Here is a 15,093-nt window from a genome sequence, read left to right as displayed (position 1 = left end):
GTAAACCTTATCACTAGCATAACCATTACACATTTTAAATTATAAATAAGTAAATTTTAATGTTTCTGCTACCAATTCTAAAACCATAAATATAAAATCATTGAATTTAAAAACTCTCAAACTTCTCATCTCTTCTCAGAACACAAAATGTGTATGTATAAAACAGTTATTTAACAAAAACTGACATTATATTATAAACATACTTCAACGAAACTTACACATAATATACAAAATTAGATCGGGTATGATTTTAAATTATTAAAATGTGTATTAAAATTAAATCATAAGCATAACTGATAATATCAAACAAATAAAATCGTGTACCTAATAAAATTTAAGTACACATTGGTACCTACATTTTATTTAAAATCAATGAATAATTTCCATCTACAATTCGTAAAACATACATTTATATTCAGTCTCTCATATTTTCGATACGCAGGTCTCTCTATACGTGTATTCAAACTCATATTTATAAATCTTATGATGAATAACAATAAAACTCAAAGAAATGGTTCATAAACTTCAGAATATTATATACACAGATATTTAATGTTTATTCGTATGAACAAAAATTGAGTAGAATGAAAGTACGAAATATTTATCATTCATGTCGGAACTAACTAGGTAAAGTAAAATATTAAACAACATTAATTGTGCTTATTTACACCAACGAAATATTATTTCCTTTTTTTCCATCCTCCAGATCAACATAATCTGTATTTATACTAAATATTTTATATTATATCAAAATATATTTATGATTTTGCATTATTCCATTGATGTTAATAAATTATTTTGTATTTGTAAGATTCTTCGCATTTGACCGATCGATAACATAATAATTTTTTATCATGAGCACCGAATTCACTTAAACTAAGATTAACTATATAGGTATCTGGTACATTTATACAAAACATTTTATATAAAAAAATATTTATACTTCAAAGTTTAAAATATTCAAATAATTCTTTTTTGATAAATCTATAATAGTATAATAATTTTGTTATAGTTAATCAATGTTCACCATTCATGTCTAAAAAGTGTATTTTAAACTAAGAAAATAAATTGCATACACCAACTTTTAACGGCAGTTTTTTTTCCTGTTTCTATATTAGCTGTATAAGCTATATAGAATGTAATTTCCTCTAAGTTCAAACGTCATTTGAATTTCTATTTCCGATTTACATCATAGTATATTAGTAGTTTTTCCTGAAAATATCTTGATGAAATACTCAAATAGCTGAGTTACAACTTATGACTAATACATTTTCCATTTCGACTTAAGAAATAGTTTAGTGGTCTACGTTAGATTCTTGAATTCCTATCTGTGCACTTTGAGTAAAGGAAATTAACATTTATAAAGTTTCAATTGAAAATTCTCATCAGCCTAAACGTATGGTAGTGACAACAATATTAGGAAAAGGTATCATTCACAACATTAAACTTAATTGAAAGGTCAAACCAAAGTCGGCGCTATCATTAAAGTATCCATAGAACGTGTTCACTGTTTCGTGTACATTTTAACCATGTTATGATACATGCAGTATACTATAATAACCTTCGTGAAAAATGCTAATATAGAACCAAATGCATTCATTATTCAACTAATATTTAATCTTAATATTTTAGTTAAAATATATTATGCGATAAAATTAAAATTAAAAATTAAATAGATAGTCTTTATTATTCACTATAAATACATTACAATTAGTACCTATAACACAGAACATTGAGAAAAAACATGTTCAGTAAGCATAACATTTTTTAACGTTTCAAAATTTTTATGAATGCCTAAATATATATATATATAAAAACATAATACCTTTAATATGTTCGAAGTATTATTTATTGTTTTGTATCTACTGGTCTTTTAGCTCTAAAATCGTTTCCTAATAATTTATGATCGGTCTACGTGATGTGTTTTCGTAATGTAACCTATACATGAGACTGAGAACAAAATATAATATTAAAAAAATAATAAAAAATATTCTTTATTCGATTCGTGAATATGAAAAAGGAATTACAGAAAATTCATAAAACTGAAAAATTTTCGAGCATTTAGAAATATGAAATACGTAGATACATCTTTATTTTATTATATAATTAAGTAGTTTCTTATATCCGTAAGATACGCCTGTGTGATAAATAATTTATAACTTTACATGACACATTCTATATTACTATATATTATATTAATTTGGTTTTATTTAACAATAATATAAAAAAAAATATTACAATTATAATTGAACATGATGGTGGGTGGTTCATTTCTTAGCCAAGGGTTGTGACGAAACACAAATTCCAGAAAAAATATTTAACGATACAATTACAGGGATTTTATATATAAAACTTATAAGTTATAATACATACAAACTAAAAAAATTCTTCAACTAAAACAATAATGAAAATAATAATATAATATTTAAAAATATAAATATCAGCAGTTATAAGGATACCAATAATAATAAAATAGTGATTGTAACAATATAATATTATTACAATAAATAATTTTATATCTCGATAATGAATACAAGTTTAAAGAATATACCTAAAATACATATTATTATGTAATAAGAATAGCGTTGAAGTTTATTAAACGTTTTTCAAAAATGTTACATTTATAGTTACTATCAAGTAATTATTTTTAAAGTTTAAAAAAAAAATGTATGTATAATACCTTGTTAATTAATGAAGTATAAATCGTTAAATTAATTTATTTTTAATATTATTATTATTACTAGTTAATATAACTAACTTAGAAATATTGTAAAACCCCAAAATATATTCTATATTTGTATACATACTTTATTAAATAATATCAATATGTTACATAGGTAACCTGCGTAAAATAAACCCGATCTTTGTAAAATCAAAAATGTGAAATAATAATTATTTTAGTTTGTGAAATAAGATTAAGTCAATTTCCTGTTTTATTCGTATATCAGTTCTTAGGTTGTAGTAACCAAATAAATCATATTTTTTTTATGGCTACTGATCGAGCATTTTACATAACAATAAAATCATCCAAGTAGTTTTCATTAATGAGAATACCTAAGTACCAATATATTATTTGACCATTAGAGGCATCTAATATTAGATATTTTCTACTTATACATATATTTTGCTTTAAAAGTGAATTATTATAATTAATTTACATTCAATAAAATTTGAAGGCAAACATTTAATTTAATTAAATTCAATTCGGTCTCGAATGTTTAATAGATTTGTTTTTAAAAATATTTTGAAAAAAATACAAACCGAAAAATTAAAAAAATAATATTTTCGACTTTATATGCTATATTTAAAAGTAATAATACTTACTTTATTACTATATTACTATAATACTTAATATTACCATGCTACAAATATTTCATCATCCTTTAAAATTTATTTTTTTGTTTATCCAACATACTTATACTTATACGCACAGATATTTTAATAAATAAATAGTTGTATTATAATTGATATAATAGTAATTTATACAAGTGTAAGTTGTAACCAAATCTAAACAACATAGTACCTACTATTTGTCGAAATCGTTAAAAATTAATTTTATTTACTATTTAATCTTTATTAAAAATAATAATAATAAAAATAACATAATAAGAATAATTATTATTTAAGAGTAAGTATATTTAAATTCTTAAATTGAATGTTTAATCGGAAGTCATCTTCTTATTTACCATCATTTTCGGGATAATATATTATAATTTATATTAATTTTCTCTGGAATTCACAAGGATGTAAAAAGTAATTACTGGATCGATTGAAATTTCAACGTCAAGTAAACTCACGCGTAATACGTTCCGGAAATCAATTGCAAAAAAAAATATATTTTTTCATCTTGGTTTTTTATAAAACTACCTAATCTAATAAATAATATTATTTTAATTAATTCAATTTATAGCTCATATATTAAATCTTATGTTAAAAAAAAAACACCTTTGTTTGTGAATTTGTGATATAAATATAAAATATTTTTAAACCCTTCAGCTAGCCTTCGATGTGGTTCTTATAAAAAAATTGAAGAACAGACAATTATATTTACGATACAGGCAATAACAGTAACAGACCATGACGTGACTATTGATTAAATAAATCGTCGTCGATACAAATGTTACAAAATACTTATACTAAATTATTGATATAAAAATACATTATATATATTTGCTATTTGCATCACCAACTTATTATAGACCTCAAACATCAAAATAATAATTTTATAACGTATACAATGAAAGTTGGAAATAAAACAAGTTTTTCGTTACTAGTTGATTTAACGAATTTTTTAAAATGTATAGAAAAAAAAAATAAATATAATCCAACAATGTATGAATGTATTATTTGTTTTTATAAATAATTTGGTTTTCATTTGTAGGGACCTACTATTAAGATTCTGATTGAAGCGAGAGAGAAATCGTTTTTATTCCTAACTATTTTAAAGACAGTGAAAACAGTACGTCTATAGAATGGAAACTTGACTTTAGACTTTGGAGATGTAATCTTTCTAATTTCGCTACTAAAGTTTAAGAGTTGGCCAGTACACATGGTGTTCCGGTCCTGAAAATAAAAATAATTGAGTTTAGAAATAGAAAAGGTACCTGCAGTATTGTGCATTTTGACTATGAGAGTACAGTCATTATTCCCAGCCATATATCGCTAAAACCTCGTAAGTAGTGAAAAATTAGAATAGCGATTTAATAATTTAATTTATTTCAAGTGTGTTGAATCTGAGAAAAGTCTATAAAAGAAATTTATTCTATGGGACTTGATGACTTTCATAGATTCATCATGAAGGAACATTTTATAAGTAAATACTTCTGCAATCGGCCGTCGGCCATGTCGTTATGACGTTATGTTAGTACTTTGTACTTTTATGTCGAAAATCGTAATTTGTAAATAATCATTTTAATATTTTAGTATTCGATTATAATAAGTGAAAATACGCGCTATGCGAGTAGGTACTATTATATTTTACGCACTCACGTACACATGTAAACAATCTATATATTTTCCAATAACAAAAAAATATTTTATTTTTCATTCAAACTTCTAATAAAATGATTTTAATTAAATGATACGACGCTTAGGTAGTGCGATTTTCATTATAAAAAATATTTGAATTCTTTCAAATTCATATGGGACAGACCGGAGCCTTCTATTAAAATTTCTATTTTAGTTTAATATTTGAAATATATAACCACATTGATTAAAAAAAAAATTCAAAGAACAAAAATAAGAAATCTTGTTCAATTGTTCCCTCGTACTTGTCATGAAGTGTTTGAATATTCGTCGAAAATTAAAATGAGTACCGTTTTTAAATAAATTTACGACAGTCCCGAGGGCTGTTAATTATACAGTATAGGTATGCGGTTATTCACTTCCGTAAGATAAACAATAACAACAACTCGGTGTGTAGGACGTATAAATCGATTTCTTAAAAAATATCAAATATAAATTCTTATTTAAATATACTGCTTCTTGATTGAATATTCTCACCAAAATAACTAGGTACTTATATTCCACTTGTTATTAGTACCTACGCATTAATTAGGTATTCGGTACATTTGTGTATACTTACATATTTTAGAATTCAATTGAAAATTAAAATGTCGCCACTTATTGCCAATAGCTTGACTTTTGTTCATGCAGGGCTGTATGTTGGTGTTGAGTTTGACTCTAGTGGGTTCGTTAACCGCATTCGGTGCGGCAGTAATCCGCCGAGGTGGATATTTTTATAACGGCAATGGATTAATGGCGTGCGAGCCGTTTTATCAAAGGCCGAGTTTGCGAATATTGGCCGCCTGCCTGTTTTACTTCCCCACAACAATGGCACTCATGTATTTCTACGGGTCGGCATTGCACGTGGACAGGCTCCGGCACAGGCAACAAATCAACATATGTGCCGTTCTAGTGCAACCAATATTACCCAACAGCGCTGGAAAGGTACTTATTATATATTACAAAGACGCAGGTGGTATAGTTGTAAACGTTATAGTATAGTTATTGTCCAACATTGAATTTGTAATGTTTAATTTAAAATACGATAAAATCAATGTTCACGTTGAAAATTAGACAATATTTGGTGTTGTTTTTACCAACCACGAAGCCATTGCGGCTTCACACTTTGGTTATAGAATAGTTCGATCAACAAGGGACGTGTGATGTTTGCCATCAGGAAGTGTAGAGCAAATAAATGTACTTACCTACATAAACAGTTTACTGATTAACTTAAATAATAAATTTTATTTAACAACACTCGAATTAAATTTTTAAAATGTAGCTTAACTTTCAATATAAATCCATTATACCAATGATAATAGGTGACGTACACCACACTAAAAATTTAAATATACCTACTTGGATATTATGAAGTATGAATAATGAATTGATTTTCACATGAAAACTTTATATTGTTAGAATATTGGCGCCGAATATTATCAGCTCATGTGAATAAACTATATTTTATTTCTATAAAAATAAATACATATACGTGATGGATATATTTCTTTAATTTTAATAACCACTAAAAACAGTATTCCTATACCTACATAAATACTTTGTATGAGCCACAATCAGGTTAAAAAAAACAGGTCACTTTAAATTTTCTGTAATTCATACTATATTATGTATGATGTATTGTATAAATAGTGGTGTATGGTGTCCCTGTACCTTTTTTCCTAGTCAGAAAATCAAATTATTTTCGTTAACACTATTGTTTTCATATGCATATACCTACAAATTATATTTCATATAATATTACATTTATAATATAGCAAAATCAAACTATTATTTTTGTTCAGAAAGATTATTTTTTACCTAGTGGAATCGATAGGTTCTGTTTAGACTACCTATACTGGCGAAATCGATATAGTATAAAAAAAAGTCTGACCGATGAAATTCTAAATTTCTAAATCAAAATGTGATAAACACTATTCAAAATATTGGATAGGTCCACAAATTTCAGTAAAAAACACGGTACCTACCTATTAATTTTATTAATTGGATTTTGAATTAAAATCTTGTTTCCGATTTTAAATATTACTCTAAGTATTACAACATATTTACTCTTTTAGTAATAAGTGTTGATAAAATCCGAGAGTCCCTAGCAGTATATTTTCCCGTAATTTTTTTGTAGTACCCAAGTACCTACCTACCATTATATTATATTTATTTCATCTCGAAAATTTTAATAACAACCATAAACTGTGATAGGTAGGAGGTGTAGTATGCGTGTCTAAAGAATTAATAAATATATTGTTTTTCTAGCGATCCATAAAGATAAAATAGAACTAAATACCACTGATACATATTTTATGACTAGGGAACGGATTTTATTGTAAATACATATTTTTATTGGAATGAGATATTTTAAATCTGATAAAAAATTTATAACGATTTAGATCATTCTAATTGAAATAAACTCAAATTTATTTTACATATTTAGATATAATTATATATTTGGTAAATAAGTATATATATTGTACATATTTCATTGATTTTCGACAACGTTTAACATCATCTGCTTCGTCTAAAACAACAAGATAAGTAATTTTTGACAACCACCAAATTTAATATTCTACGTTATCTAAATGGCATTTACGTATACTTATTTACGGCATGTCGCTATATTACTAGTTCAGTTATTGCACTAGTATGTAGGTACCTACTGTAATATACACTATTGTCGATATTAGTATTGCCGGACGATAAAAATATAAAATAAGAAAGTGGTATTCGACAATCGTTTTTGGTATTATTCGTAGTCGAATTTACAACGTAGTCATATTATGCACGTCTAATTTCTAATTTTTTAAATGTCGAAAGTGAATTATTATTTAAGAGTTTCCTACATAATTTTTTTTACTTTTATTTAATATTTATATTTATTTTTTTTGTAATTTTTAATAATTATACATTTTTTCAATATTAACATACTTTGGATTTTTTATTCCATATTTATATTTATAGGAAAATTGATACTTATATAGATATATATGTGCATATATTGATTTTTTTATTACAATAAAATTCGTTCCCTGTTTATGACTAACTAGTACCATTTATTTTAGAATATAATATTATGTATCATATAAGTATATTCTAAAATCAGTGCTAGTACCAATAGTACCTACCTAACTATTATAATATTATACTATAAATGTATTAATCAAATACAATTATCTTTTACCTGGATATTCAATTTTTTGTCTTAACATTGAATCAGTATTAAATAACTCGAAGTAGCTAAAAAGTTTTAATGAAAAATAATTAAATTAAATTATAGCGAGGGACATCGCCTGTTATAAATAAATTGAATGTACACATCGTAATATAAATTGCAATATTAGTTGGGTATGAACTTCTTTAGGTTAGACTTATAACCTCAACAGCATAATAGTAGAGAAAAATTAAATAATAAGCTCGAGAAAATTGATTTAATTTAGAACACTGTCGATGAAGCATCTGATCGATTAGCATCGAAAGAACTGAGACAAAGCATACGAACTACCAGGGCTATGGGAGCAGTTGCATTAGGCTTTATAGTAGCCGTAACACCTTGGACAATTCAAGAAGTTGTGACTGCGTGTACAGGTACAAAAGTACGTATTATTTTTTTTAATAAATATAATAGAATCATTAATATTGTGATTTATGGCATACCACTAAGATAAGATATTTTATAAAACATTTTTACCATGTATGTAGATGCCCCCAGCTGTAGATTTCATAATTACGTGGATAGCACTAAGCAATAGCTTTTGGAATCCATTCATATACTGGGCTTTGAATCGAAAGTTCAGACGTATCAGCCGTAACATAATCAAAACCAAAGTAACAAATATTAATGATCCAAATTGATTTTAAATATTAATTTTAATCTTTTTTTTCTTTAAGATTTTTCGGCGTAAAAAATATAGCTCTAGTGTGATATCATCGTCTTGCAATGTTGGACATCAGGAAAGTTGTTGTGCCAATAGAGACATGTGTTTTGCAGCCCTCCAGAAAGACAACGAGGATATTATCGAGGTGGACAGGCAGTCATTAGGATCTCAAGACAGAGGAGGATTTCCTCCGACGCCACCCCCGCCGCCTCCTTATCATAGAGGAGACATACAACATTGTCATTCAAGAAGATACTGATAATAATAAAAAAAAAAAATGAATAAGTTGTAATAATTTATTAGGTACCTTACTCAAGTTGATCAATCAAATAACTGTACATATAAGTGTATAGAATTATAGATAGAGCGATTTAAGAATGGTCACTGTACAATTATGAATCATATAATAAATTATAATCGATCGTTTAACAGGGTGGCTCTAAATATAATATAGAGGTTTTTACAACTTCAGAATATCTAATATAATATGAAATTTGTTTTAGTTTTAAATATCTACGTATATTAAACTGAATCCAATTATATTTAAACATACTAGATTAGATTTTTAAGTATTTATAAATAGTAGGTATATGCAATAGATCTACTCATTGATTCATACTGATTAATTGAATGTGATAAACACATAGCGTAATTTTATGAAAGCTTTTTTAAATTTTTAAATATAATTTAATTAACTTTAAATCACTTCTTGTGTAAAACTTCTTTATAGTTTATATAACCTTTAAAAATTCATTAGCCACACACAGTTAACTTTAACTCCAATATATATATATATATATATATTTTAAACCAATTACATCTCAACGTAGGAAAAACATTTTAGTCGTAATTAAACATAACGACGGTAATTTTGCTATTAAAGCTTTCTTTACCATCATAATTATACACCTATTTAATTTTAAAAGATTTTAGAAAGTTCATTAATATTTTGATATTATATATTTGAATATATCAAAAAATAAAACATTTTATAGTTAAGAAAATAATATAATTTATAGTATAATTATAGACTATAGTATAAGAATATTAAATATGACTAACACAGTACTTATAAATTTACAAATATTCTGAAATAATGGGTATCTTATAAAAACCAATTAGTAAGTTAGATAACTATAAACAACCGAATGGCAAAAATTTAATTTGCAATAATAACTAAAGATTTTTAGTTTAATTTAATCATACTAATTAAATACCTACCAACCAACTTCCATTTTATAAATTGGTTTTTTTTTAATTCTATAGCACTATAATAAATACCTTAAAATGATGTCAACTATAGAATGTATATAATACAATGTTTACAATCACACTCACAAAACTGAGAAAATATGACAACTTCAAGAATATGACTTACAGCACTTACTCATATATTCTTCTCAATCTTCTTCAATATTTATAACTAATGTAAATAATATATGATATAGGATTTTGTTATTTACATTTTACACATTCATAATCTCTTGAAAAAAAAATAGAAGAATACTTGACGATAATTTGTTTATATTATATTATACGTATATTTGAAGTTATCATGGTTCTAAATTATTATAAAAATTAATATTTTACTATTTTTTTTTTTTTGTTAAAGGGAAAATAAACAGTGGAGAAATATAAAGTAAACCACAGTATGAGTATCTTCTATGAAAAGTATGTAAACAATTGAGTTTAAAATTTAATTATCAACACTTAAGACTAAATAGATAGGATAAATACGCTAAAAAATAAACATATAACATAAAATATAAAATAGCAGTCCACATCATTAAAATGATAATCAATACATTACAATTTTAAAAATACTTATAGGTATGATAACAATAATAATATTACCATAATGATGTAATACATAAAAAATCTATATTATTAATTTTGATTAGGCACTTAAAGAATATTACAAATACATTCATAAAATTACTACAAGTAACACAATTTTTTTTTTAAATATATAATTGTTGCCAGTATTTAAAATTAAAATCTGTAAATAAAGTTTCTAATGAGATATATATATTCATTATTGTATTTAATATTTAGTAATAAAAATATAATACTTGATTAATACTAATAAATTAGAGTTTTGTTTCTAATACTTAGTGTTAATAACTAATTTGTTTATTATTTTACACTTACAACATACATACGTAGGCTACAGACTAATATTATTAAATCATTGCATTTAAAAAATTACAATATCAAATATAGGAACTATATATAGTACATTTAATATATAAATATTGTACTGATTAATATTTATTTTAAATTTAATTATTTGTGTTAAATGAATAAAATATGTACCTTATTTAAGAAATATATATATATAATTTATTGTTGTTTTGATTTTTTATAATGGTTGAATTCTATAGATATTTGACACATCGAATAAAATATTATGATAATAATAATGTTTTCAATCCATGTATCTTAAAAAAAATATTAAAAGGGTCAATATAATATATTTAAATTGATAATAAAAATTACTCACTTAGTAAAAATATTGCTTCAAAAAAACTCAATCCAGCATCAATACCACCAAAAAAAAAAAAGTTTGAAATGGCAGACAACATTGTTAAAGGACTGGTTATAAATGCTAAAAACCTCCTTTCATTAGAGGCACTTAGATTGCACTATAATCATATAATACACAATAGTTATGAATAATTAACTGATCTATTATTTTATATATATTTAATTTATATATATAGTTGTTATTCCTTTTCCAAATTATTAATATATAACTCTTTATATTTTTGTGGAAAACAGTATTAAAATTACTTAATAATATTGTGTGCATCATCATTTACTATATATATTTAAAAAACATAGAAGTAAATCCATGAATTTGATACATTGGTTTATTGTTTATTATAATTTATAATTGCTTGTTTTGTTTATAATGACAACTGACCTCATTTCTTTAAAATTAAAAAATTTATAGAAGTAAATACATTTTTTTCTTGGGGTAGGGGCAGCATATTTAAAAGGACCTAGGATGGCACCTGTTCTAAATCCGGCACTGCCTAATTCCATTAGTCTTATATTAAGGATTTTTAAATAAACAATTTTAATTACTTTAACATAGTGTAAATAGTAAGATGTTTTTCCAAAAACCCTTGCAAGGGTTTCCAATGTGATGCCTATGAAGTTGAATAAAGTCCATAAGAATACTTCCCATGATAATCCATGCCAAATGAAAATAAACGCAAAACACATAAATGACCTAGTTAATTTGGTACCAAGACTAATATTTTCTGAATGATATCCAGATGGTCTATATATATACCTGAAAAATAGCAATATGAATATAAACATAAGAAAAAATAATGTGCATTTTTATTAATTTTCTTCATATTTTTATATTTTATTAGGAAATAATACTTGAATTTTATATTTTCATTTATAAATATATAATATACATATAAATATCTACTAAGTACTACTTACCTACTTGGTAAGTGTAATAATACAATATTAGCTAATGAGCTTAGTAGTCTCTTTTCTCAATATCTAATAATAATTAAAAAAATTTCTTATGGTTCAAAACTACTAAATATTAAATTAATTTTAATATTAGAAAAAAAAGCAATGAGAAGCTCTTGAATAAGACAATATTGTTTTGTGTAATTAGTGATTAATATTATAGTTGTTGAGCTTGGACTCAAAAATCATTTTCCAACCATTATTAAAGCTAATCTATACACTTATTACATATAAGAGACAATCGGAAGATCCAAAGATAACAGACCTTGGTGTAGTGCTGTGTTATTCTGAGATTAAATATACCTATAAATGTGTTTATTCAACTAATCAATTACATAGTCTAATATTATAAGTAAATTTTAATCGCTTATTTAGAAAATTAATAATAATTTAAATAAAAAATGTTCATTCTGCTTTGGTAAATGTTGAGAACTTGTATAAATTATTAATATTTAAATTTAGTTCAGATAAAATTGGTAACAAAATGTATTTACCAGTTTTTCTTACTATAATTTTGGGTTTTGTTACTAAACTAACCATTTGTAATGAAAGACCAGTGATCGGAATACTAACACAAGAAGTTTATTGGTCTAGTTTTAACAATATTAAACCATCTAATAACTCGTATATAGCTGCATCTTATGTTAAAGCAATTGAAGCTTCTGGAGGACGAGTTGTGCCAGTTTTCACCAACAGAACTACTGAATATTACATGTATGTAACAACAAAACAATTATATTTCATACAACATAATTAACAATAATAATATGTTATAGTGATGTAGTAAGAAAAGTTAACGGCATATTAGTTCCAGGAGGAGGATGTGCATTTAATATTAGTTTTGGAATAAGTCAATCGACAAATGAAATTTTTCACATTGCAAAACATGTAAATAATATATTATGTAACATTATTATGGAGATCAACATAAATTTATAAATACAATTGATCAAGATCAAAATAGTTTGTTGTCTATGGATAAAAATGTTTTTATTTTTCAGATAAACAATATAAATGATCATTTTCCAATTCTTGGAATTTGTCTAGGATTTGAACTTCTTTTAATGGCGTCCATAAATGGGAAATTTCCATTTTCAAAATGTAAAGCTAATAATTTAAACTTACCTTTAACACTAGTACCAGAAATGGAAGAAAAAAGTATCTTATTTAGCAACATGCCTAAAGATATTCGAAACATATTACTTACAAAACCAGTCACAGCAAACCATCATATGTACGTATTAATTAATTGTTTTATTTAGATATATTTAAACAATGGGAAAAAATCAATCATGACATTGGAAATGTTTCTGTTATAAACTTATAGCTTATAAGTAATAAAACATGACTCATTATTAGAGCTCAGAGGTTATAAGAATTGCATATTTTTGTGAAAACTCTCAAATTGTAGTAGACCAAGCTAGTAATGTATTCTATATCTATACATTGATTAGTTTAAAAATGAATAATTTAATATGCTTTATTTGCATATTTTTAAATGTTATAAAAAATTTCATATTTGTATGCATATTATTCAATATTTTAAAGTTGTCTATAAAAATGTAATTTTGTTCTTTATGACTTAAGTATTTAAGTATACAACTTCATAATTAATGAAAAAATAATTTTGCTTATACTATTTAGTATTTTTTTCAGTTCAACAATTAAAATTGCCAACTGGCAATCAATTTTTCAAACATGAGCAATTCTTTCATTTACTTAATAAAAGAATTTCTAATTTGTTATACCAATAAAACAAATGGGTTAATAAATAATAATTATTATATTTTTAACATTTTTTTTTTTTTATATTATGGACTTTTTGATACATATTTCAATATTTGCATTCATATACTGTCTATTTAGCTCTCATAACTTCTGAACCCTATTTATCATAAAGTAAATCAGTATAATTAAATGAGTATTAATGTAGAGAAACGGCAAATTAATTAATCTAAATTTACTATACATATTTTTATGTACATAATTTATCAATTTTTACAGTAAATGTATGAAAAAAACAAACTTTACGTCAATGAATTTGGATAAATTTTGGAATTCTATAACAATAAATAAAGATTCAAATAATTTGACGTTCATATCTACAGTAGAAGCTAAAAATTATCCATTTGTGGGATTACAATTTCATCCAGAAAAAAATGCCTATGAATGGAAAAAAAATGACCCACATAGTTGGTCAGCAATATATTCAGCTCGTTATTTTTATGATTGGTTTGTTAATGAATGTCGTAAAAATAATCACAGATATATCAAAAATAGTACGCTAGAAAATGAATTAATTTATAATTACCCTACTACATATGTAGGAAAATTAAATTCTGTTTTTGAAGAAGTATACTTTTTTAGTGAATAAAAAACAATTGTTTAATTTAAGTATCACAATAGTATTATGACTTTGAATAATATATTATTTTACTTCATTCCAGTATTATTTATTTATTATTTTTAAAATTTTTTGAAAATAAGTATATAATAGTATAATACAACAGATAATATTTTACACATATTATTATTGTTATAATATCCAAAGTATGATTTAAAAATTATGTTTTTATATTTAAATAAAATTAATAGGTAGTTTATACCTACATATTTACATGAGTTTTAATAACATCAGTGTTTAATTATTTTCTTTAAGTTTATCTACAAAAAATGTTCCACTATTAACAGTGATGTTTTTTATCCA

General features: G+C 24.3%; 3 protein-coding genes across 9 annotated transcripts in view; 2 read left to right on the top strand and 1 right to left on the bottom strand.

The window, feature by feature from the left end:
• The window catches only part of LOC132924203 (trace amine-associated receptor 1), a 55,799-nt gene extending 45,398 nt beyond the window's left edge, over nt 1-10,401 (top strand). For all 3 annotated transcript variants that reach the window (XM_060988388.1, XM_060988380.1, XM_060988372.1), the window contains 4 exons: nt 5,656-5,949; nt 8,451-8,606; nt 8,713-8,838; nt 8,902-10,401. In XM_060988388.1, coding sequence (XP_060844371.1) covers nt 5,656-5,949; nt 8,451-8,606; nt 8,713-8,838; nt 8,902-9,147 — 822 coding nt within the window. In that variant the 3' untranslated portion in view covers nt 9,148-10,401. The remainder of the gene's footprint in view (nt 1-5,655; nt 5,950-8,450; nt 8,607-8,712; nt 8,839-8,901) is intronic.
• Nucleotides 10,402-11,054: 653 nt separating this feature from the next.
• Nucleotides 11,055-15,093, bottom strand: part of LOC132924172 (protein-cysteine N-palmitoyltransferase Rasp) — a 41,511-nt gene continuing 37,472 nt past the window's right edge. For all 5 annotated transcript variants that reach the window (XM_060988324.1, XM_060988333.1, XM_060988341.1 and 2 more), the window contains 3 exons: nt 11,979-12,189; nt 11,392-11,533; nt 11,055-11,329 (listed from right to left, as the gene is read on the bottom strand). In XM_060988324.1, the coding sequence (XP_060844307.1) occupies nt 11,232-11,329; nt 11,392-11,533; nt 11,979-12,189 (451 nt within the window). In that variant the 3' untranslated portion in view covers nt 11,055-11,231. The remainder of the gene's footprint in view (nt 11,330-11,391; nt 11,534-11,978; nt 12,190-15,093) is intronic.
• Nucleotides 12,564-14,827, top strand: LOC132924223 (gamma-glutamyl hydrolase A-like). The gene is made up of 4 exons (XM_060988399.1): nt 12,564-13,100; nt 13,163-13,274; nt 13,388-13,620; nt 14,391-14,827. Exons 1-4 carry the CDS (start codon nt 12,871-12,873, stop codon nt 14,758-14,760), a joined length of 945 nt encoding a protein of 314 aa, XP_060844382.1. The 5' UTR covers nt 12,564-12,870; the 3' UTR covers nt 14,761-14,827.

The sequence above is a fragment of the Rhopalosiphum padi genome, chromosome 1, assembly GCF_020882245.1.
Source record: "Rhopalosiphum padi isolate XX-2018 chromosome 1, ASM2088224v1, whole genome shotgun sequence".
NCBI classification, from domain to species: domain Eukaryota; kingdom Metazoa; phylum Arthropoda; class Insecta; order Hemiptera; family Aphididae; genus Rhopalosiphum; species Rhopalosiphum padi.
This window is presented reverse-complemented; position numbering and strand designations above follow the sequence as displayed.

Bases quoted from the DNA above. Each gene is read 5' to 3' on its own strand.
- LOC132924223 (XM_060988399.1), top strand. From the start codon at position 12,871: ATGTATTTACCAGTTTTTCTTACTATAATTTTGGGTTTTGTTACTAAA. The intron at 13,101-13,162 runs GTATGTAACAAC...AATATGTTATAG, and splicing joins AGAACTACTGAATATTACAT to TGATGTAGTAAGAAAAGTTA. The intron at 13,621-14,390 runs GTACGTATTAAT...CAATTTTTACAG, and splicing joins GTCACAGCAAACCATCATAT to TAAATGTATGAAAAAAACAA.